Source organism: Bacillus rossius, chromosome 7 (assembly GCF_032445375.1).
Source record: "Bacillus rossius redtenbacheri isolate Brsri chromosome 7, Brsri_v3, whole genome shotgun sequence".
Classification (NCBI taxonomy): domain Eukaryota; kingdom Metazoa; phylum Arthropoda; class Insecta; order Phasmatodea; family Bacillidae; genus Bacillus; species Bacillus rossius.
Window position 1 is genome coordinate 54883847 of NC_086335.1, and position 18351 is coordinate 54902197.

The 18351-nt window shown below is 40.4% G+C and overlaps 1 protein-coding gene across 1 annotated transcript in view; it reads left to right on the plus strand.

The window, feature by feature from the left end:
* LOC134534566 (uncharacterized) overlaps positions 1-17070 on the plus strand; it is a 29356-nt gene extending 12286 nt beyond the window's left edge. Inside the window, exons 4-6 of the mRNA XM_063373047.1 lie at positions 5954-6055; positions 10917-11042; positions 13850-17070. Coding sequence (XP_063229117.1) covers positions 5954-6055; positions 10917-11042; positions 13850-13947 — 326 coding nt within the window. The 3' untranslated portion in view covers positions 13948-17070. The remainder of the gene's footprint in view (positions 1-5953; positions 6056-10916; positions 11043-13849) is intronic.
* Positions 17071-18351: the final 1281 nt, after the last annotated feature.

Consider the following 18351-nt stretch of genomic DNA (forward strand, 5'->3'; position numbering starts at 1 on the left):
GTGGCGCCTTCACGATCTTGCTAGATTTACCTTCCCGATGTTCGTAACAAGACTCCCTATCTCTAATAGTATTAACCTATATTCGTTCATTGGGCACGATCCCATTTATGTCTTACAATTTACTAATACAACTGACATAACCATGCGACTTCGTTGAATTTTTTTCCAATCACGAAGTTGACATTTGACACATAACATAATTAAAATACGCCGACGCATGGGGTAGAAACTCTTAATTGCCGAGACTGACATGCAGTTTTTGAAGCCGTTTTGGGTCCACCAGCTTGATAGTAGCTTTCATAATATATTACTTACAGAGCTACAATGCATTGTGAGAAGTAAAACTAATTATTTGGGGGAGTTATCATTTTACTCTTTGATGACATTATGCAACTAACTGCCTCCTGTTGAAAGTCACTGGCATTTATTTATTTTTTCAACCATCATGTTTTGCACGCATAAATTGATTTGTGACATCAGTTTTCATATTACGATAGTGAATTCATCGATCTGTTGAACAATTTGCGAGTTGGTGAATTAACTACCAATCATATGCAATTGCTATGTTAACGTTGCAGAATATCTTTTAACAGGAGAGTTTGCTGACGGAGTTGCAGTTTGAATCTCTCCCACTGTGTAACAAGTGGATGCTTACAGCGATACCATGACAGCAGAAAATGCGAAAACAGTATATGACTCTGTAGATGAGCCACCAAACATTGTCGTTCCAAAAGATGTTCATATATATTACTGCGAACGTTTATTATCAGTCCTGAAGTTAGCTTTATAATACCGGGTCATGCTGGGGCGAAATATGTCGGTTTCAAAAGGGGTTGTAAATGGAGCAATGGGGATTGTCAAGAAATTAAAGTGGCCTGTTCTTCGGAGAGAGCAAATCGAAACAGGCGAATTACGTGAATGTGTATTAAGAAAATGTTATGATAATACGATTGGAAGCAGAACTTTGTTGCGATAACTGCTGCTGTTGCTACATTTCTACGCTAAAGCTCAGTTGCACGTAGCTCTCAGTCGTGTGAAAACCTTGGAAGGAGTAACATTGTCTGATTTAGAATAAAATAAATTATTGAGTAGACTACACGATTTCAAAGCCTAACTTTGTCTTGTTATTGACATTATATACTGTTACGATTTCCCTGCGGGTTCGTAAAGGATAGCCCAATTAATAGATTTTATTTCACACACACAGTTTAATTTATTACCACTACTTGTCACTTACAAATAATCTTCTAAATTGGCAGATAATTAATTACACGTAAAAAAAGGTCAATTCCCCAGTCACTCGTTTCACACACCTCGCTGGACCGCACTTCCGGCGCAACTCTCGCCGCAGCACCCCTCGTGGGTCTCCGCCGCGGGACTCCGTCGCCGCACTCCGACGCCGCCGTCACACCCTTCGCCGAGATCCCACACGACGACTCGCTCGCAACTTCACTCGGGACTCCGCCGCGCCCACGACTCTATCGCCCGGAACCTCCCGACTCCACTGAACTCACTCACTCCCTGCCCTGGAACCTTCGTCCAGGGACTTCGCCACTCTGCCGCACCCGCGGCACTATCGCCCGGAAACTCCGCCGCGGGAGAACTCCCCACTGAAATCCTCTCGAAGGTCGGCCCAACCTCCTTATATAGCCCTTGGGTTCCCGTCCAGAACAATCGGGCATGTCTCCGAGATATCGCGCGACCTTCGCCGTCGAAATGCCCAGAAACGCGTCGTGAGTCCTCGAAGGACGCGGCGGCTGCTCAAAGAACGCCGATAAACGCAACAAGCATCGGGTTCCCACAAAACGCGCCGATAAACATGTCTAAGTCCTTTTATTCCGCAGTGCGGCCTCTTTTAAGTAACTCGATCTGAGGCAGGTGCGCGCTGCGACGGTCAGGATGTAGCGAGATAGTATGACACGAGATACCAGGGAGAGGATGCGGGTGGAAGGGGGGCGCAGACAGGCCGAACGAGCGCGGCGATGCCAAGCACTGCAGCCAAGCGCGATCGTAACATTGCCCCCTCCTTAAACCTGTTCGTCCCGAACAGGTAATGCATCTCCTCCTGGAGGTCCCCATGCTACTCGAAGTTTAGGCCTCCTGCCTTTCCTCCATCGCGGGCTATACAGTCTCACCAGATAACCCTCTCTCGCAGTAGATGTTGCTTCTCTCGTCACCCAGTGACACTTCTGCGTTGCTGATGCCCAATGTCGTTCAGTCAGCCGCCCGAGCCAGGCCGACCGTTGTCTTGGATGTGCCCGATACTCATGAGAGTCTTGCTCATTGCCTTCCAATAGTTCCCTTGTCTCTTCCCCTTTTCTCTCAATTTCTTCTCTCGCAGCTACTTGTTCGCACAGCATTTCTTCCTGGCTCTTCTTCGTCTCATCTCGGTTACTCGTGCCCTCTTGGTTCTTCTGAGTCTCGCCTGGACTGCACTTAGTTTCTCCGTGTACCCTCTTCATGAGTCCTTGTGTTCTCATTTTCTCTTCTCGGTCTTTCTTCGGTTCTCCTTGGCATTTTCCCCTCTCTCTTTGGTTTATCTTCATTTCTTCTTGTTCAATATTCCTTAGTTTGTAACTCATCTTCACTACTTCTGTGCTTTTCTTCAGCTCTTCTTTCATCTTTATGTCCTGGCTGTTCTCCTCTCCTTGGATAATGTCCTCTTCGCTGTGTTCTTCGCTGGTTTTCTCTTCGCTGGTATTCTCTTCGCTAGTCTTCTCTTCGCTGGTCTTCTCTTCGCTGTTCGTCTCTTCGCTGTTCTTCTCTTCGCTGTTCTTCTCTTTGCTGTCATTCTCTTTGCTGTCATTCTCTTTGTTGGTCTTCTCTTCGCTGGTCTTCTCTTCGCTGGTCTTCATTTTGCTGTTATTCTCTTCTTGGCTGGTCTTCTCCTAGCCGGTCTTCTGTTCGCTGTTATTCTTTTCACTGTTTTTATCATGGCTATTCTTCTCTTGGCTGTTCTTCTCTTCTAGGCTTATCTTCACTTCGGTCTTCATTTCACTCTTAATTTCTTCCTGGCCACTCTTCATTTCATCCTGATCCTTCTTCATTTCCTCTAGGCTATTATTTGACCTGCTCTTCGTTTCTTCATGATGGTCCTTACTCTCATTATTTTCACTCTTCACTTCTTTCGCAGAGTTCTTCATACTGGTTATCCATTCCATCATGTCATTCACCATTTCTTCCAGGATAACCCTTATCTTCCTGATATCTTCAACATTTAACTCTTCAGCAGCCATCTCTTTCTAAAGCCTTTATTAATTAATCAACCTAAATATTGTTTTTCTAATACTGTTTTTAATTTTAAATGGTCTAGCCGAACCTTCTAATTAAACTAATTCTGACGACAGTATACTTAAACTAACTCTAGAAAATTTCAAATTCACTAAAGTTCTAAACACTAACTATATTCTCGTAAACTAAATTCTATCCTTAACTTTTAATCTAATACTGTAACTGAATCTTAAATCTATTAATTAGGGCTATCCCACTTCTGACACCAAAATGTTACGATTTCCCTGCGGGTTCGTAAAGGATAGCCCAATTAATAGATTTTATTTCACACACACAGTTTAATTTATTACCACTACTTGTCACTTACAAATAATCTTCTAAATTGGCAGATAATTAATTACACGTAAAAAAAGGTCAATTCCCCAGTCACTCGTTTCACACACCTCGCTGGACCGCACTTCCGGCGCAACTCTCGCCGCAGCACCCCTCGTGGGTCTCCGCCGCGGGACTCCGTCGCCGCACTCCGACGCCGCCGTCACACCCTTCGCCGAGATCCCACACGACGACTCGCTCGCAACTTCACTCGGGACTCCGCCGCGCCCACGACTCTATCGCCCGGAACCTCCCGACTCCACTGAACTCACTCACTCCCTGCCCTGGAACCTTCGTCCAGGGACTTCGCCACTCTGCCGCACCCGCGGCACTATCGCCCGGAAACTCCGCCGCGGGAGAACTCCCCACTGAAATCCTCTCGAAGGTCGGCCCAACCTCCTTATATAGCCCTTGGGTTCCCGTCCAGAACAATCGGGCATGTCTCCGAGATATCGCGCGACCTTCGCCGTCGAAATGCCCAGAAACGCGTCGTGAGTCCTCGAAGGACGCGGCGGCTGCTCAAAGAACGCCGATAAACGCAACAAGCATCGGGTTCCCACAAAACGCGCCGATAAACATGTCTAAGTCCTTTTATTCCGCAGTGCGGCCTCTTTTAAGTAACTCGATCTGAGGCAGGTGCGCGCTGCGACGGTCAGGATGTAGCGAGATAGTATGACACGAGATACCAGGGAGAGGATGCGGGTGGAAGGGGGGCGCAGACAGGCCGAACGAGCGCGGCGATGCCAAGCACTGCAGCCAAGCGCGATCGTAACAATACTAACAAATATTTTACTTATAATATATATTATTCTCACACAATAAATCAAATCACCGTATTTATGCTATTATTTTTCGCTAAAGAGTTCCGATGTGTTTCTACGTAGTTCTATAGTAAGGTACCTACCTGTCGTATTGACATTATATCCATAATAACTCAATCTTCACATTCGTTCTGTTTGTTGATAACTATAGTAATCTAAGTCCAGTCCAACACTTCCTTGACCATTGTTAGGTACCTGCCTTGCTTTAGGATTGGAGTAAACCTAACAAAACCTCAATTACTATAAATTCCATATTTGATTTGGAGGAGTTCCCTGGTGTATCTTCGAAGGACAAGGTCCAATAACCTTGGAGCTATATCGAACCCAACACAAAATAAATCATCATACACACAGACGAATTGAAAAGTCTCTACTAACGTGAACAAATCTTTACTTTGGAAAAGAAAACATTTACAAAAATGATCATTTTAATTATTATTATTATAAAATATCTTCTTTTCATAACATGCTTAAAAGAAAAAAAATATTATTTAAGGAATATTGGCAATGACATATCACAGTTTAGTGTCTATCTAGTTTGGAGAAAACACAATTAGTCAAAATTAAATTGAAGTCAGCCTTTTATGTAAGTTTAGTTAACTAGAAAGTTCAACCAATTGTGGTTAAATATTGAATACATGCAGTTGAAGTGCCATTCAGTAAACAAGTGACGCGGATGTGGCATGGTGCCCACATTCGATTACGGACCCTGGACCCAGGATCGGAAGGAACCCCCCCCCCCCCCCCCTCGCAATTTTACAGTCACGTGCTACACTCTATTTAGAATGTTATTTAACCAGAAAATACTAGGTATAATTATGGTTACTATTTTATAAGTTCAAACTTAGCTTTATTTATACAATTATTTTCCTTTAAAATTACCACGGCGAGTATATGCATATTTATTTCACACACTGAGATAAAACTGAAAATAGTTACAGAAAAATAAAATTAGGCTGGGCCCGGGTCCCCTCCAGGCCCGGGCCCTGGACCCAGGGGGTCCACCCAGCCCCACACTTGTGGGGGCCATGGGGCGTGGTGTCCCGAAAGTACCGTAAGCAGCGGTGATGGGCGGTACTTTTGGGGCCCGGTACTCCCCGGCTGTGAGCCCCAGCAGGGCCGGTGCAAGGTAAATTGGCGCCCTAGGCGAAAAACCTTAATGTACCTCCCCCCCCCCCCCCCCCCGGGCCGGGACACCCCCAAAAAAATTTTCCTTGCCTCAAAATACACCACGTAAGCCTAAGATTTTGTCAACAATCAAATGTAAGCAGGCTTGTGTTTTTTTTTTCTTTACTTATTACAAATCATAAACAGGTCACCGTGGACTTTAAATAATTACTTGTATCAATATAAACATTCCAAACTGTTACAAAAATCGATTTTCATCTAGTTTCAGTAATCGTTAAACATATGATATGAGCTGTTGTGTGTCGTGCTGCGCCGCCCCCAGCTACTTAGCGGTCGCCTAGTTCGCCTGTGTGGACGCGCCGGCCCTGGGCCCCAGTGCGATGCGCGGCGTGTTGTTGCAGGCAAGGCGCCGGGCTGCGCCGAGTGCTCCTACTGGGAGCGCTTCTACTGCATCAGCCACGAGGTGCTGGACGACCACTGCTGCTGCGACCAGCGCTACCAAGGTCAGCGGCCGCTCTTCACCGGTACAGGTTCAGGCCAGGGGTCGGCAGACCGCGGCTCCGCGTCTCGGCGCTGCCACCAGCACGAACGGAGATTCCGAGCACAATAAATCGGCCCAATCACAACGCGTGTCCTCAACCCACCATCGCACCGCCCGCCTCCGCACTCGCCCAGCCGCTTGTTTTTTTTTAATTTTAATAATTAATTAATTAAAATAATTTTGGTTTCCTTGCTTTATCAGTAGAGTTCTAAATTCACGTGTTATTTTTTCCTAAGTAGCCTTTATTTTTAAAGACTTTATGTTGAATTTGTGAATAAAATATTTTTATTTTATCTGGCTTTTTATAGTCTGAAAATTCCACGTAGACACAAAAAATACATGTCGCGGCACTCAAAAAAAATGGAAAAACCGTTTAGCTGTTTACTTAATACTTGGCTCATCTCACACGAAAGTCTGCCGACCCCTGGTTTATGGCTCTTTCTGTAAATTTAACACTATACCTAGTTTGCATTTGTTGTTCTGTCAAATAGTTTCAAGAGTTCTTTACTGAGCGTGATAAAAAAAAGTCCCGCAATACCTATAGCAAGTAATAGCAATTACAAAATATCAATTTTTGAACACTTAATATGACACTTACTAATGACAAAAGAGAGGTATAATCTTACATTTACAGAAATATTCCTTGCCTAATAGTGATGACGATCGCCGTCTCTAGTTCCGACGGCAAGAGAGTTGGAGAGGGGATTGTTGATGTGCAACATCTCAGCTCTCGGCACACGGCGTTTGGTGGGAGTAACTTCGTGAATGAAAAGGAAGTCCCATGGAACAGAGATTTGTAACCACGGTGCTGCCATCTGTGGCGCGAACCAAAGTGCGCAAAGCCAAAAGGAAACTTTACAGCATTAACAGTTGAATTAACTTCTACAAAATGGTTGTTAGTATTTTTTCGTCTTTTTCGCCGTTTCATTATATAGTTTGAAATTCCGCTCTGCGAATCGATTCTATAGTTTACTCAGCTACTCCGGCAGCGAATTCTAGCGGCGGCCGCGGATACTACGTGTGATTCGCGTCCAGAAATTCAGTTGAAACCACAACTCGCTTGGCATTATTTGAAAGAATTCTACGTTAAATTTCGTGTTTGAGTTTCGTATAGTAAGTGAATTAGCAACCGAGGTTAGATGCTTGCACATCTGTGGCGAGTACTGAAAAACACGCGCATGTGTTTGATGGAGGGAGGGAGGGAGGGAGGGAGGGAGGCGCTTCTCCGAGCAGCGACCGGCGACGAGGAAGGGTTTGTTGAACTGCCGACGTAGTTAATTCCGCTCGCGTCGCGTCGGTCCGAGTGCCGTTAGGCGCGTGGCCGTCGTGCCGCGATGAGAGGAAACTGACCACGGCTCCCCGCATCGTGCGACCGGCTCCAGCGTTCCGTAACTGCGTGCTGATTACGAGCACACACTTTGCGTTATAAGTTGCGATAAATAACGAAGGTTTGCGAAGAATATCGCAGGAACCAGCAACGTGATTACGAACACATCCTGTTTCGTTAAACTTCGAATATTGATGACGTTGTGGCGGTATATATCGCAAACTTTGATTACGAGCACACTTTTCAAGTGATATTTATCGCACCGGAGCTACGTTATATATCCTGGACTCATCCGCGCGCGCCTTGTGTACACCATGTGCCAGAGACGAGTTCCGCGTGGAAACCCTTGGCCGATGCCTTTCCTAACAGCCAATCTCGTGTATTGCAGTTAATTCCGTTCTCTACTGCTGTGCAATTCAGCCAATTGTATGTATGCCTGATAATCATTGTGTTTTAAAACTTGAGATTACTTTTTTACTATGACTATTTTAGTTTTACCAAATATATTCCGGTGTACTTATCATAAAGTTCCATTTGGCACACCAGTACGGGTTTATGCTACTCGTGGGTTCGCCATCTTTGTGTTACATTTCCGTCCATGGAATTCCTTTCCATTTTCACGAAATTACTCGTACAAAATGCCATATACCGAGAGCTAGGATGTTTACACATAAAAAAAATAGTGTATAGAGCACAATAGGCCTTTAAGTGGTAGAAACCAAACTTCAGCTCTATTCAAAATCTGGTTAAGACTATGCAAAAAAAAAAAAAAAAAAAACACCTAGTTCTTCCACGTGTGCGTTTATCCTGTTCATAACGGAAAAAAAAAAACGAGTTCAGAAGTTGAAATACGGCGTAGTTTCTAGAAGATACAGTCGTCTGAAATTAAGAAACAAACTCCCTTTATCTATCGTGGCGTTGGGAATGCCCAAGGAATGCCAATATTGAGCAGCCAATTATAACAAAGCCACTGGAAGAGACTGAATAGGAAGGACAGACAGTGGGAGACAGAGGTAGTGATAAAAAAGATAGAGAGACAGACAGACACAGAAAAAGCAACACAGACACAGACAAATGTTGAAAGTAATAAAACAACTATAAACCTAACATAATGTAATAATGGAGCACATGCTGGTGAAATTGACTAACTACTGTAGAACGATTAGATTTTTTTCTCTTTGCAAAATTGCAATTATATTGTAAGAACCACTATGTTCGGACAGAACAGCCTAGTAAGGCTGCCGCACGAACATACATGTAATATTACTTACTTAAAATGACATACCTACTCTAGGATTTTATATGACTAAAATTAAACAATTGTATTTGGGAATAAAAATAAAGATACTGAAATCAATTAACATACAAACAACTAATTAAATATGACATATAAGAAGAAGAACTGTTAGAGCTTGTATTCTCATTACTAAACTCTGCACAATTTATATTACTATAGTTGCCGATAGGGTGGACACTAGACTCGTAAACAGTTCATAAATTTTATATCTCAGAACAATTAAAATATTTACATTTCCAAATAAAGTAATAGTTCGTCAGAGTTTCATCTAGCTTTACAGTAGAGCAAGATATTCTTTAATACAGGATATCTGGACCTTTAGACAATCTATGGTGTTTTAAGTATTTGTGATTATTTAGTCAGTGATTATTTCAATCAAACTTTAAGAAATGCAATTTCATTGTTTAATATTCAAGAAAATAACATGTGATAAAACAACAGCGTCACCTGGCATATTTAGGTTGGCAGAGAAACTTAAACTCGCAATGTCTAAAGTGAAGTAAATTAATTAAAGCCACACAAATTTCTCTAGATAATCGACTTACAATTCGTGAACGTAATGTTTCTCCTGAAATAATTCTTGCACAAATTATATTTTCAATAAAAATAATAATAAATTATTGTGTATACTGACACAAGCCACACATTTCGTTTTAGGAACCATATTAAAAACTTTTCAAATGTTATCCGTAAACAACGAGAAAGACTAAAATATATTACTAACAAATATTGTAATAGGACAATATGGGAAACGTAAGAAATACGCGAGACAAGTTATACCCGCGAATCTGTACCTGTTTCCTCAAACTGTTCTCTTAGGAATCATATACTGTGTTAGTCTGCGCTACCATCGTTGTGGTTTTCAAAATATCTGGGTTTTTTTCGCTCAACTGTTGATTACGGTGTTCGTCTGTGCTGTCATCACTGTTTATTCACATCGCTAGGTTCACCTGTGCGTCTCTGTACAGCCTTTTTTTTTCTTTTTTTTTCAGTTTTTATCTGTTAAGTTTCATCGTTGAGTTATTCTGCTTGTCGTTGTGCACCGTAAATTTTCTTTATAAATGAAATATAAATATTCATGTAAACTTACATATTTGTTAATTTGTACATTTACATGAAAATAACTGTATCACTACAAAATAGTGTTACCATTTATGCTTCGTGTGGCCCCAGTACCTCCAATATTTAGTTATTTGCATACAGTTGTTTGAATAGCTTTCCAGTATTAGCTGCGCAATTTAAGCACGGCAAAACAAATAAAACCAAAAGTGATATAAAAAAGTTAACTTTTCTGTGGCTTTAAAACCAAATAATTAAAATGTTCATACAAAAACTTCATGCTTGTAAGCACACCCATATTTTAACTAAACACACTCTTTTAATATCCATCATCTATTTCAAAATAACTCTTACATATTTTTTTACTAGTCGATATATCTATATAATTATTGTACAACGGGACTGTGAATTTGTTTTGCAGGAAATCAACTAGAAAATTGCCAGACTAGTTATACAAATTCTATTTCACTGTTATGAAATAACATAATTCATGCTGAACGAACAACATAAGAACACATAAATTTGTTCGTTACCGAGGTTAGATGTTACTGCACGTGTTAAGGACACACTCGTTTAATAACATCATATCAGTGTTAAGAAGACTGCAAGTATCCGCTCTACCACTCTGGTTCTGGGGTAGAGCGCCTGCCTTGTGACTTGTAGGTCCCGGGTTCGCGCCCCGGCTCCTCCAAGGCGGATTGCCCAGACAAAATGGTGGCATTTTCTCTGGTAGGAATACAATCCCTTGTAACAAGTCAGGCTACCAAAGAAACGGTGGGTGGAACAGAAAAAAACCTTCCAGGTGGCTTCCAAATGGGGAGCCCGTTTCTTTTCTTGGGCTCCCCATGCGGTGGCCATTCCGGGGGTTTCTCCGGGGGAACGGAGTTTTGCAAATATATATATTTTTTTAGTTTTGTAGCGTTTTAGTTTTTAGTAACTGTAGCATTATCATTCCAACATGTTATAAATAAAGCTCAAACAAACATTTAAAACATTTTCGAAAATATTGCTTTTGAACATTGGCGATGCGCGTTATATGTTGCCGCTAGATGCCACTACTACACTTGTCTCGCATATTGCAATATTTGGTGTGTATACTTCTTGGCATTCTCAGTTGACGGCTTCTGTCTCTGTGCGCAGAGTGGTTCCCCTACGTGCCGCACCAGTGCTACCTGGAGGAGGAAATGTGCACCACGCATGCTGCCAACTGCGAGGAGTACATGCGGATCAGGACGTGCTGCTGCGACCTGCACACCGTCCTCAGATGTGAGTTGGCACACCCGCCGGCCCTCCTGGTGAAGCCTGCAGTTCACAGGGACGACAGCCACACCCGAACATTTTCCGAAGTTCTCCGATGTTTGCCGACAGCTCGTGAATAAATGCGTCCATAGCACACCCGTCCCTTAGAAAATGTAGCCACGATTGTAAAGGACGTATTTCTAATGGATAAGGGATGGATAGTATCCTAATTATTTTACCACTAGAATTATAGTTGGTTGTACTAACGTTCACGTAGTCATTTTGAGCTGTGATATCTACGACCTTTTGAAAAGATTTTATGAAGCGTGGATGTTATAAATGTCCTATAAATTTAAATCCTCCTTTCAATAGTTTTTATTAACGTCTTTGTCTCTATTTGAGTTAAAACTTACACTGAATTAATATAATATGCGTACAAAAAAAATAAGACACTGTTCCGAAGCTAATGGACGCGAGTGTCGCATCCCTAGAAATCTCGTGTTAGTGGACGCATGTAGGGATGCATTGGCATCCTTTGTGAGAATCCGGAAGCAATGCAAAGATGGCTGCGTCCACTACGATGCACCTTTACTGGATCCCTTCCGTTAGGCTGGCATTCGGATGCAGCTCATATTGCAAGAAGATATACATTTTACGTTCACGGAGTAATTTAAATAACGCTAACATAACCTATATTTAATTTTAGTTACGATAACCTTACTTAACGTAACCTCCCCTCCCGGAAAAAAAAAGAATTAAAGAACTGTCAACCAAAATATTGTAATAGGGACAATATAAGAAACTCGTAATAAATACACGAGACAAGTGATGTCAGCGAACCTGGTGTCATGGAGTGTAACTACGTTTTTTTTTACAATGTGTTTTAAGTGCGTGAAAGTAATGACATCTAGCGGCGTGGAGTGAAAATAGCTTGAAAGCAATGCAGTAAATTGTCTCGCGCTTCGCCAATGATAATTTGGCCAGAGTTTTCCATATTGTCGTATTACGATATTTGCTATTATTTATTACACTCACCTAACCTAACCTAACATTTTACTTCGGAGTTGTTCGGGCTGTGGTTGTGGCTTTCAATCTCCAAGTTGTCGCCAGCGAGGAAAATGGCTTTTCTTGAAAGTTTGCTGTTTACATGGAAACGCTGGAATCACGAGAGTTCGCAAGCCGACGCGAGTTTCGCTAAGCAGACGGGAAATGAAGGAAAGTTTGCCCCACCAATATACAGGTTATTCGCAAATCGCAGGACATAAATTTATGAGTGGTTAATTTTACTTACTGTTCATCATCCATAAAAATCAGCTGTACATTAGTATGTTCGCAAATTGTGGGGCACAAATTCAATGGGTGGAAAAAAGTGCTAAAACAAAAACAAATATTTGAAGATATTGTGTCCGGAGACAAAACATGCGTGAACAGTAGAGCGCAAATTTGAATTTGGCGGGCTTCAGGGGTTGCTCCATTGGCTAAGAGGACGCGCAGTTAGCCAGTTCGGTGCACATCACCATTCGAGGTATGGAACTCCCAGACACCAGGCAGTGGCTGGTTGAACCGTATGGTCGTCTTCCTATCCGGTGCACGCCTGTTGTGATAGCGCCCTTGGTAAATGCGCACTGCTTCGGCTACGATTATTTTCGCCTGGCCTTACACCATTAACATGTAGGCCATCTCTTAGAGTTCTGTTTCTGCTTATCAAAAATGTAAGCACCAAACTCTCTAACAGTCAACAATGCGCTAATCGCCCAAAACGCCTGAGTTCCACTCGTCGCGCCTGCTTCCCGCGAAGCGTTTAAACGCCACTGCGCTGTGATCGCGCGTCCTCTCAGCCAATAGAGTGCTCACCTGGAGAAGCCCGCCAAATTCAAATTTCTGTGCTACTGTTCGCGCCTGTAACTTCGCAGGTATTCGTTTCCGGACATAAGTTCCTGTACCAAAATTGTTTCTTTTGTAATTCCCTGCCACCCATTAAATTTATACCCCGCAATTTGCGAACAACCTGTATATAGCAGTTAGCTAGATAACCATATTGTTGCCAACTCCGTAGACTTATTATTGTGATGAAATATCAGTAATAACTTTCTTCAACAATGTTGCGCTATTGATAATGAATGATATTACTTCATGTACACAAACACAACGGAGGTAAATTATGCATAGGCGATTAAAGATTAATTTTATGCAAGCCTATTTGTTAAACTTTAAAATGTTTTTAAATACTACAAATTAAATTTAAGAGTTAGTAGTTGCAACTTTAAATTATCTGGATGAAAAATTACGCCTTTAAAACATTAATAGCGCGAAAATTTAAATACAATGCAAAATTAAATAACTAAAAAAATTAAGGTCCCGTGAGTTGCAGAGGGGTAAGCTTACTGCAATAGCAAATAAACAATAGGCTACTACTGCCTGTTGTAAGTAGGGGGGTCAAATGCGTGAAGTCACAACCTTCTTGGGCATAAAATAAACCAACAATTTCCTAACTTGATGGCCTATGAATGAAAAATATTCATTCTTGATCAGCATGTTCATACATATAATATTTAACTGCAGTTTTATCATCCATCCCAGCTTATGATATTAATTATTATTGCTACCCTAATAACATATCCATTCTGAATTCCTGACAATGCTTTGCTATTTTGACTTGTCTAAGAATTTTCAGTAATCTCTTTCTCTGTTGAGGGGTATACATCTAAAACAGTACTTGATTACAAAGAAATTGCCAATAATTTCATACTTATTTGGTTATTGTATTTATTTACATCTGCCATGGCAGTTCACGGTAAGTTGTTAACTAATGACGTTGTTGATTATTTTTTCAGGGAAGTACTTACTATCCGGCAAAGAACGGTTGACGAGTAGCAACTGGATGCTGTTACTTGTTCTGCTACTGTTGGCAGTACTGCAAGCACCATCTTGACAAACAACGGAAGGAACTTATACGGGGCTACATTCTTGTCTCTTTTTTATTTTATCATGTCGGCGACGTGGCAAAAGGAAACATTTCTAGTAGCTGAGATGTTTCAAAGAAGACGGAAGAAACTAGTCAGAAAACAGTATTCGTGCCATCGTGATAATAGTGATTGCAGTGTTTATATTCTAGACGAAGCAGGCAAAGACTTTTTTTTGTTTTCATGGATAGTAATCAACAGTGGTAAAATTAAAACTGACATGGATTCCTCTACACTGTAATGTGTTGGTACTAATATATATGTTAAGGCAAAGTTAAAGGGTTGAGTGTTTTTCACATTCCTTTAATTTTGCCTTAACATAGAACTAAACCAAATGACCATGTGTCCTCATTTAAGTTAATGAGTATTATTGAGTGGTTCAAAATCCTTCTAAAGTGAAAGTGTGGTTATAACAGACATTTATGGAATTGAATTATTTCTTACGTTTGCTGATGTATATAAATACGAAATCTATGCCTTTTATTGTAATTAATATGAGCGGAAAAACTATGACAAATTTTAGAACCCAATGCATTTATGCATACATATTTGTCTTATTAGGTTATTTTTATTTTGTTTAATATTTTTCTGAGTATCATGTACCTAGTTAGTTATTCTTCGAAATTTCTTATACATCCTATTAAGTTATATAAAGGATTTAAAGTTAAATACCACGAAACCAGATATTATTTCAAATGTTTTATTTTAATTGATTTCGTACATTTTTAATAACTAAGATTTTAAATATTATGAACAGCGCCTAGCGATTTAAAAATTAGCCTTCTAATGGGGTATCTACTGTCTAGACTTTGAGTAAGGTAATATTTTAGTGGGTTAAATTGAAGATCCCTTCGTTAAGACAAGAACTGTTACACAACAGCCTTTGATCTACGAGTTATTCATCATCGCACACAGAGATGCGTATATTGTCAAGGTGATGTGTGTCAGTCAAATGAGAATAAAAAAAAACCTTTATTTATTTATTTAGAAAACATTTTTTTTTTTACTGGAAAAGTGTACATTTTTGATAATTGAAAGTGGTGTAACCATAATTAACTGCTATTGCAGAAGTAGGCGTGAATACTGGTGTTCTGTGGACTTCAAAAGTTGTAGTTTGCTTTGAAAATCAAGGCATATGTGGATTCAAAGGTATGGTTGTTTCTGTAATCATGCACTATTAAATACCATATTCAATTTGTAAATTTGTAAATCAGGAAAAATGGTTGCGCAGATTAGACGTAAACTCTCAACAAAAACATACAAAACAAACAAAATAGGTACATCAAAACACACCAACATTTAAGTATTGTACTATTGTTACATAATGAATACATTTTTTACGATACACTTCATTCATGTTTCATACATTTTAAACAATACTGCCACAACTCAAAAGAACTTAATTTAAAGATAATGATGTAAAATTTTAATTTACTTTTAATCGAAAGTAAATTTTTAATGGAGAAACTATATAATTTATGGATATGTGTATTATTGTATCATGTATGAGTATAGACACTAGTGTTTATTGCGAACTGTGATTTCATTGTTGTAGCAGGTGAATAAACTGTTTTTATATGTCACAAGTCTAGTAATGCCATTTGGATTTTAGAATTTTTGCTAAGATCTGTGATAATAAATAAGTTCAGTTCTGAGGAAAATTTCAGTCAGTTTAATCTTTGAACACTTCCAGATTAAATAACAGTGTAAGTATTCTGGATTTTGGCCAATTACTACCCAGATATGATAAAATTGTTTATTTGTAAATGATGTTTGCTTGTCGTAAAATTGGAATGACTTAAATTAATTAAAAATATATATATAAACAAACTTACAAGCCGCATAGATAATTACACATTTTTAATGCCTGTAAATGTAAATATTTCTATCCAAATAACAACGAGGCAGTTTATATTTAATACGAAACACTATTAAGTTAGTATGACATGTACTGAGATAGAAAATTCTGTGTATTGAGTTATGAAACAAAAAGTAAATACTCTCAAATAAAAAATTTATTTATGAAGATGAAATAATATTTAAATAGGTACTAGTTTGTATATTTGAGTGTTTATAAATTAAAGGCATTGAAATACAAAAGGCTACTTTTATTTGCACATATCGACAAAGTTAATCATCTCCGATGAAGTACTATAGAGCTACGATTCGAAGATCATGTACTGTTCCAAGCTAGTAGTAGATAAAAAAAAATGTTATGAAACTATGCATTAAAGTTGTGATTTGTTTTAATTCGTATTGAATATTTACCTATATGAAAATACAGCCATATCAGTAATAAAAAAACAACTTAATAACAATTAATATTTTGCTGGCTTTGCACCTACCTATATACAATGGCGTGTCATTAACTGTTGCCAACGTGATATTAAACACGTTGTTACATACTTGACAGTATTATTAAAATCACGTAGGGAACGGTTTGTCCCACAAAATTTCTAAATGTCACCTTAAAAAAAAAAAATTCTCAGTCCCTGTTTCGAAAACGTCTTCTGCGATCGGCCACAACAGTCAGGTATGGAACACACAACAACAACAACTGCGGAGGAAGCCACCGATTCGGATGCGGACGGTTCCCCTCCGCCGACGAAGAGGACGGCTGCAAAATTTTTCAAGACGACCTTGTCCACGATTTCGGGGCGCGTCGGCCAGCTGTTCAACAGGAGCGGCCGGTCCGTGGTCGCGAGGAGCGGGAGCTCGAAGGAAGAGCCGTCGGGAGACGGAGAGGGGGCACGCGCGGAGGTCGGCTCCTGCCCCGCGGCTCCGGCGAGGGAGGGCAGCTCCATCGCGCTGAGACGCTGCGTGGGCGGCGCCTGTCTCTCCGTCCCGGCCCCTGTCCCCCGGCCCAGACAGCCGCCTCGCGCGCGACCAGGGCTCCTCCAGCCCAGGAGCCTCTCGACGACCCTCACCCAGAGGACCCCGACGCTCCCGACGGCCACGCTCTCGATGAGGACCGTACCCGCCAGTCCCGTGAGAGGGTGACCCCGGCCAGTGCCGAACCTACCCCACATTTGTACCTCTTCACCCGATTCCACCGCCCCTTGAATAAATCTGTTGTATCTGGATATTTTAAAGTGCGATTTTCAGTCATTATTTCTAAGGGGCATATAGAGGAACCAATATACCTACTTCGTATAGGTTTCAACCACGGAGTTCGGAATTTTCAGAAAACGGTATGCTGTGACGTAGTTTTTTTATATTTTACGATTTTCCGGAGAGCATAGCTCTGGTTTGGAACTATACACGTCACTTTGGCATATTATGACACATCATTTTTTTTCAGAACACAATGCATACAGATATAATAAGTTTCACAGGTAATAGCATTACAGCTGTACATTTAACGCTTAAAATATTTATCATACATTTAACAATAAGATCTGGCACAAATGAAAATAGTTAATTTAACACTTATTTATTGTTCATTATACATAAAAAAATAATTATTTAATACAAACATCAATTACACATTCAACACTTAATATAGGTAGTTCTTATACATCATTTTTGGGTGACTGTATGTAAATGAGATCGAAAAGTAACTATATAAGTGCACTTTTAACATTTACAATATTCCTCCCACAGATATATTTTTAGCCATTTAACAAACAAATCCTTAGGTTTCATGTCTTTATATCACTCTTTAACCTCACCATCGCCATATAGGTTTGACTAGTTGGCAACAGCACACCGTGCAGCAGTGTACTGTTTCCCTGGCTACTGTAGTGTCTGGCACAGAACCGAAACTCTTGTGCCGATAGACATCAGCTGTTCCGTTTCTGGAGAAGGGTGGTTTTGCTCCAACAAAGCCAACATTTTGCAGGCATCTTTGCTGTCTCTCTTAACTCTTGCCTCCCTGGAAATCTTGCGTGCTGTTCAGATGATCCAAAATTCACACCACAATATGTTTTAACTGCTTTAGTAATTTGTGACATGGATGTTAGCACTTGTGTCCATCTGGTGGCTACACTGGCGCTTAATTCCCCCTCTCGTCGACTATCAACTGTTTTATCCTCCTCCCCTCCTTCCGCGAGGACGACCACCTGGCGTCAAAACAAAAGAGTGAGTTGAAGGACCCTCCGGGAGTTCGATCCTCACAATTTTTCGCAGTTTGGACTTCTCCTTGTAGGCCTATAATAGTACCATAAAATAATTTATTCCTAATATCATAACTCATAATATATTATCTCATAATATTAAATGTATAAATACTACTATAATAGGCCTAGGAAACTGTATAAAATGATTTGAATCATATCCAAAATCCAAATTTCTCTCTCTTATTTTTTTTTGCAAATTATGTGTCAATAATGAGTCCTCTTAAGATCAGTATGTTTCCCAACATTAACCTCACA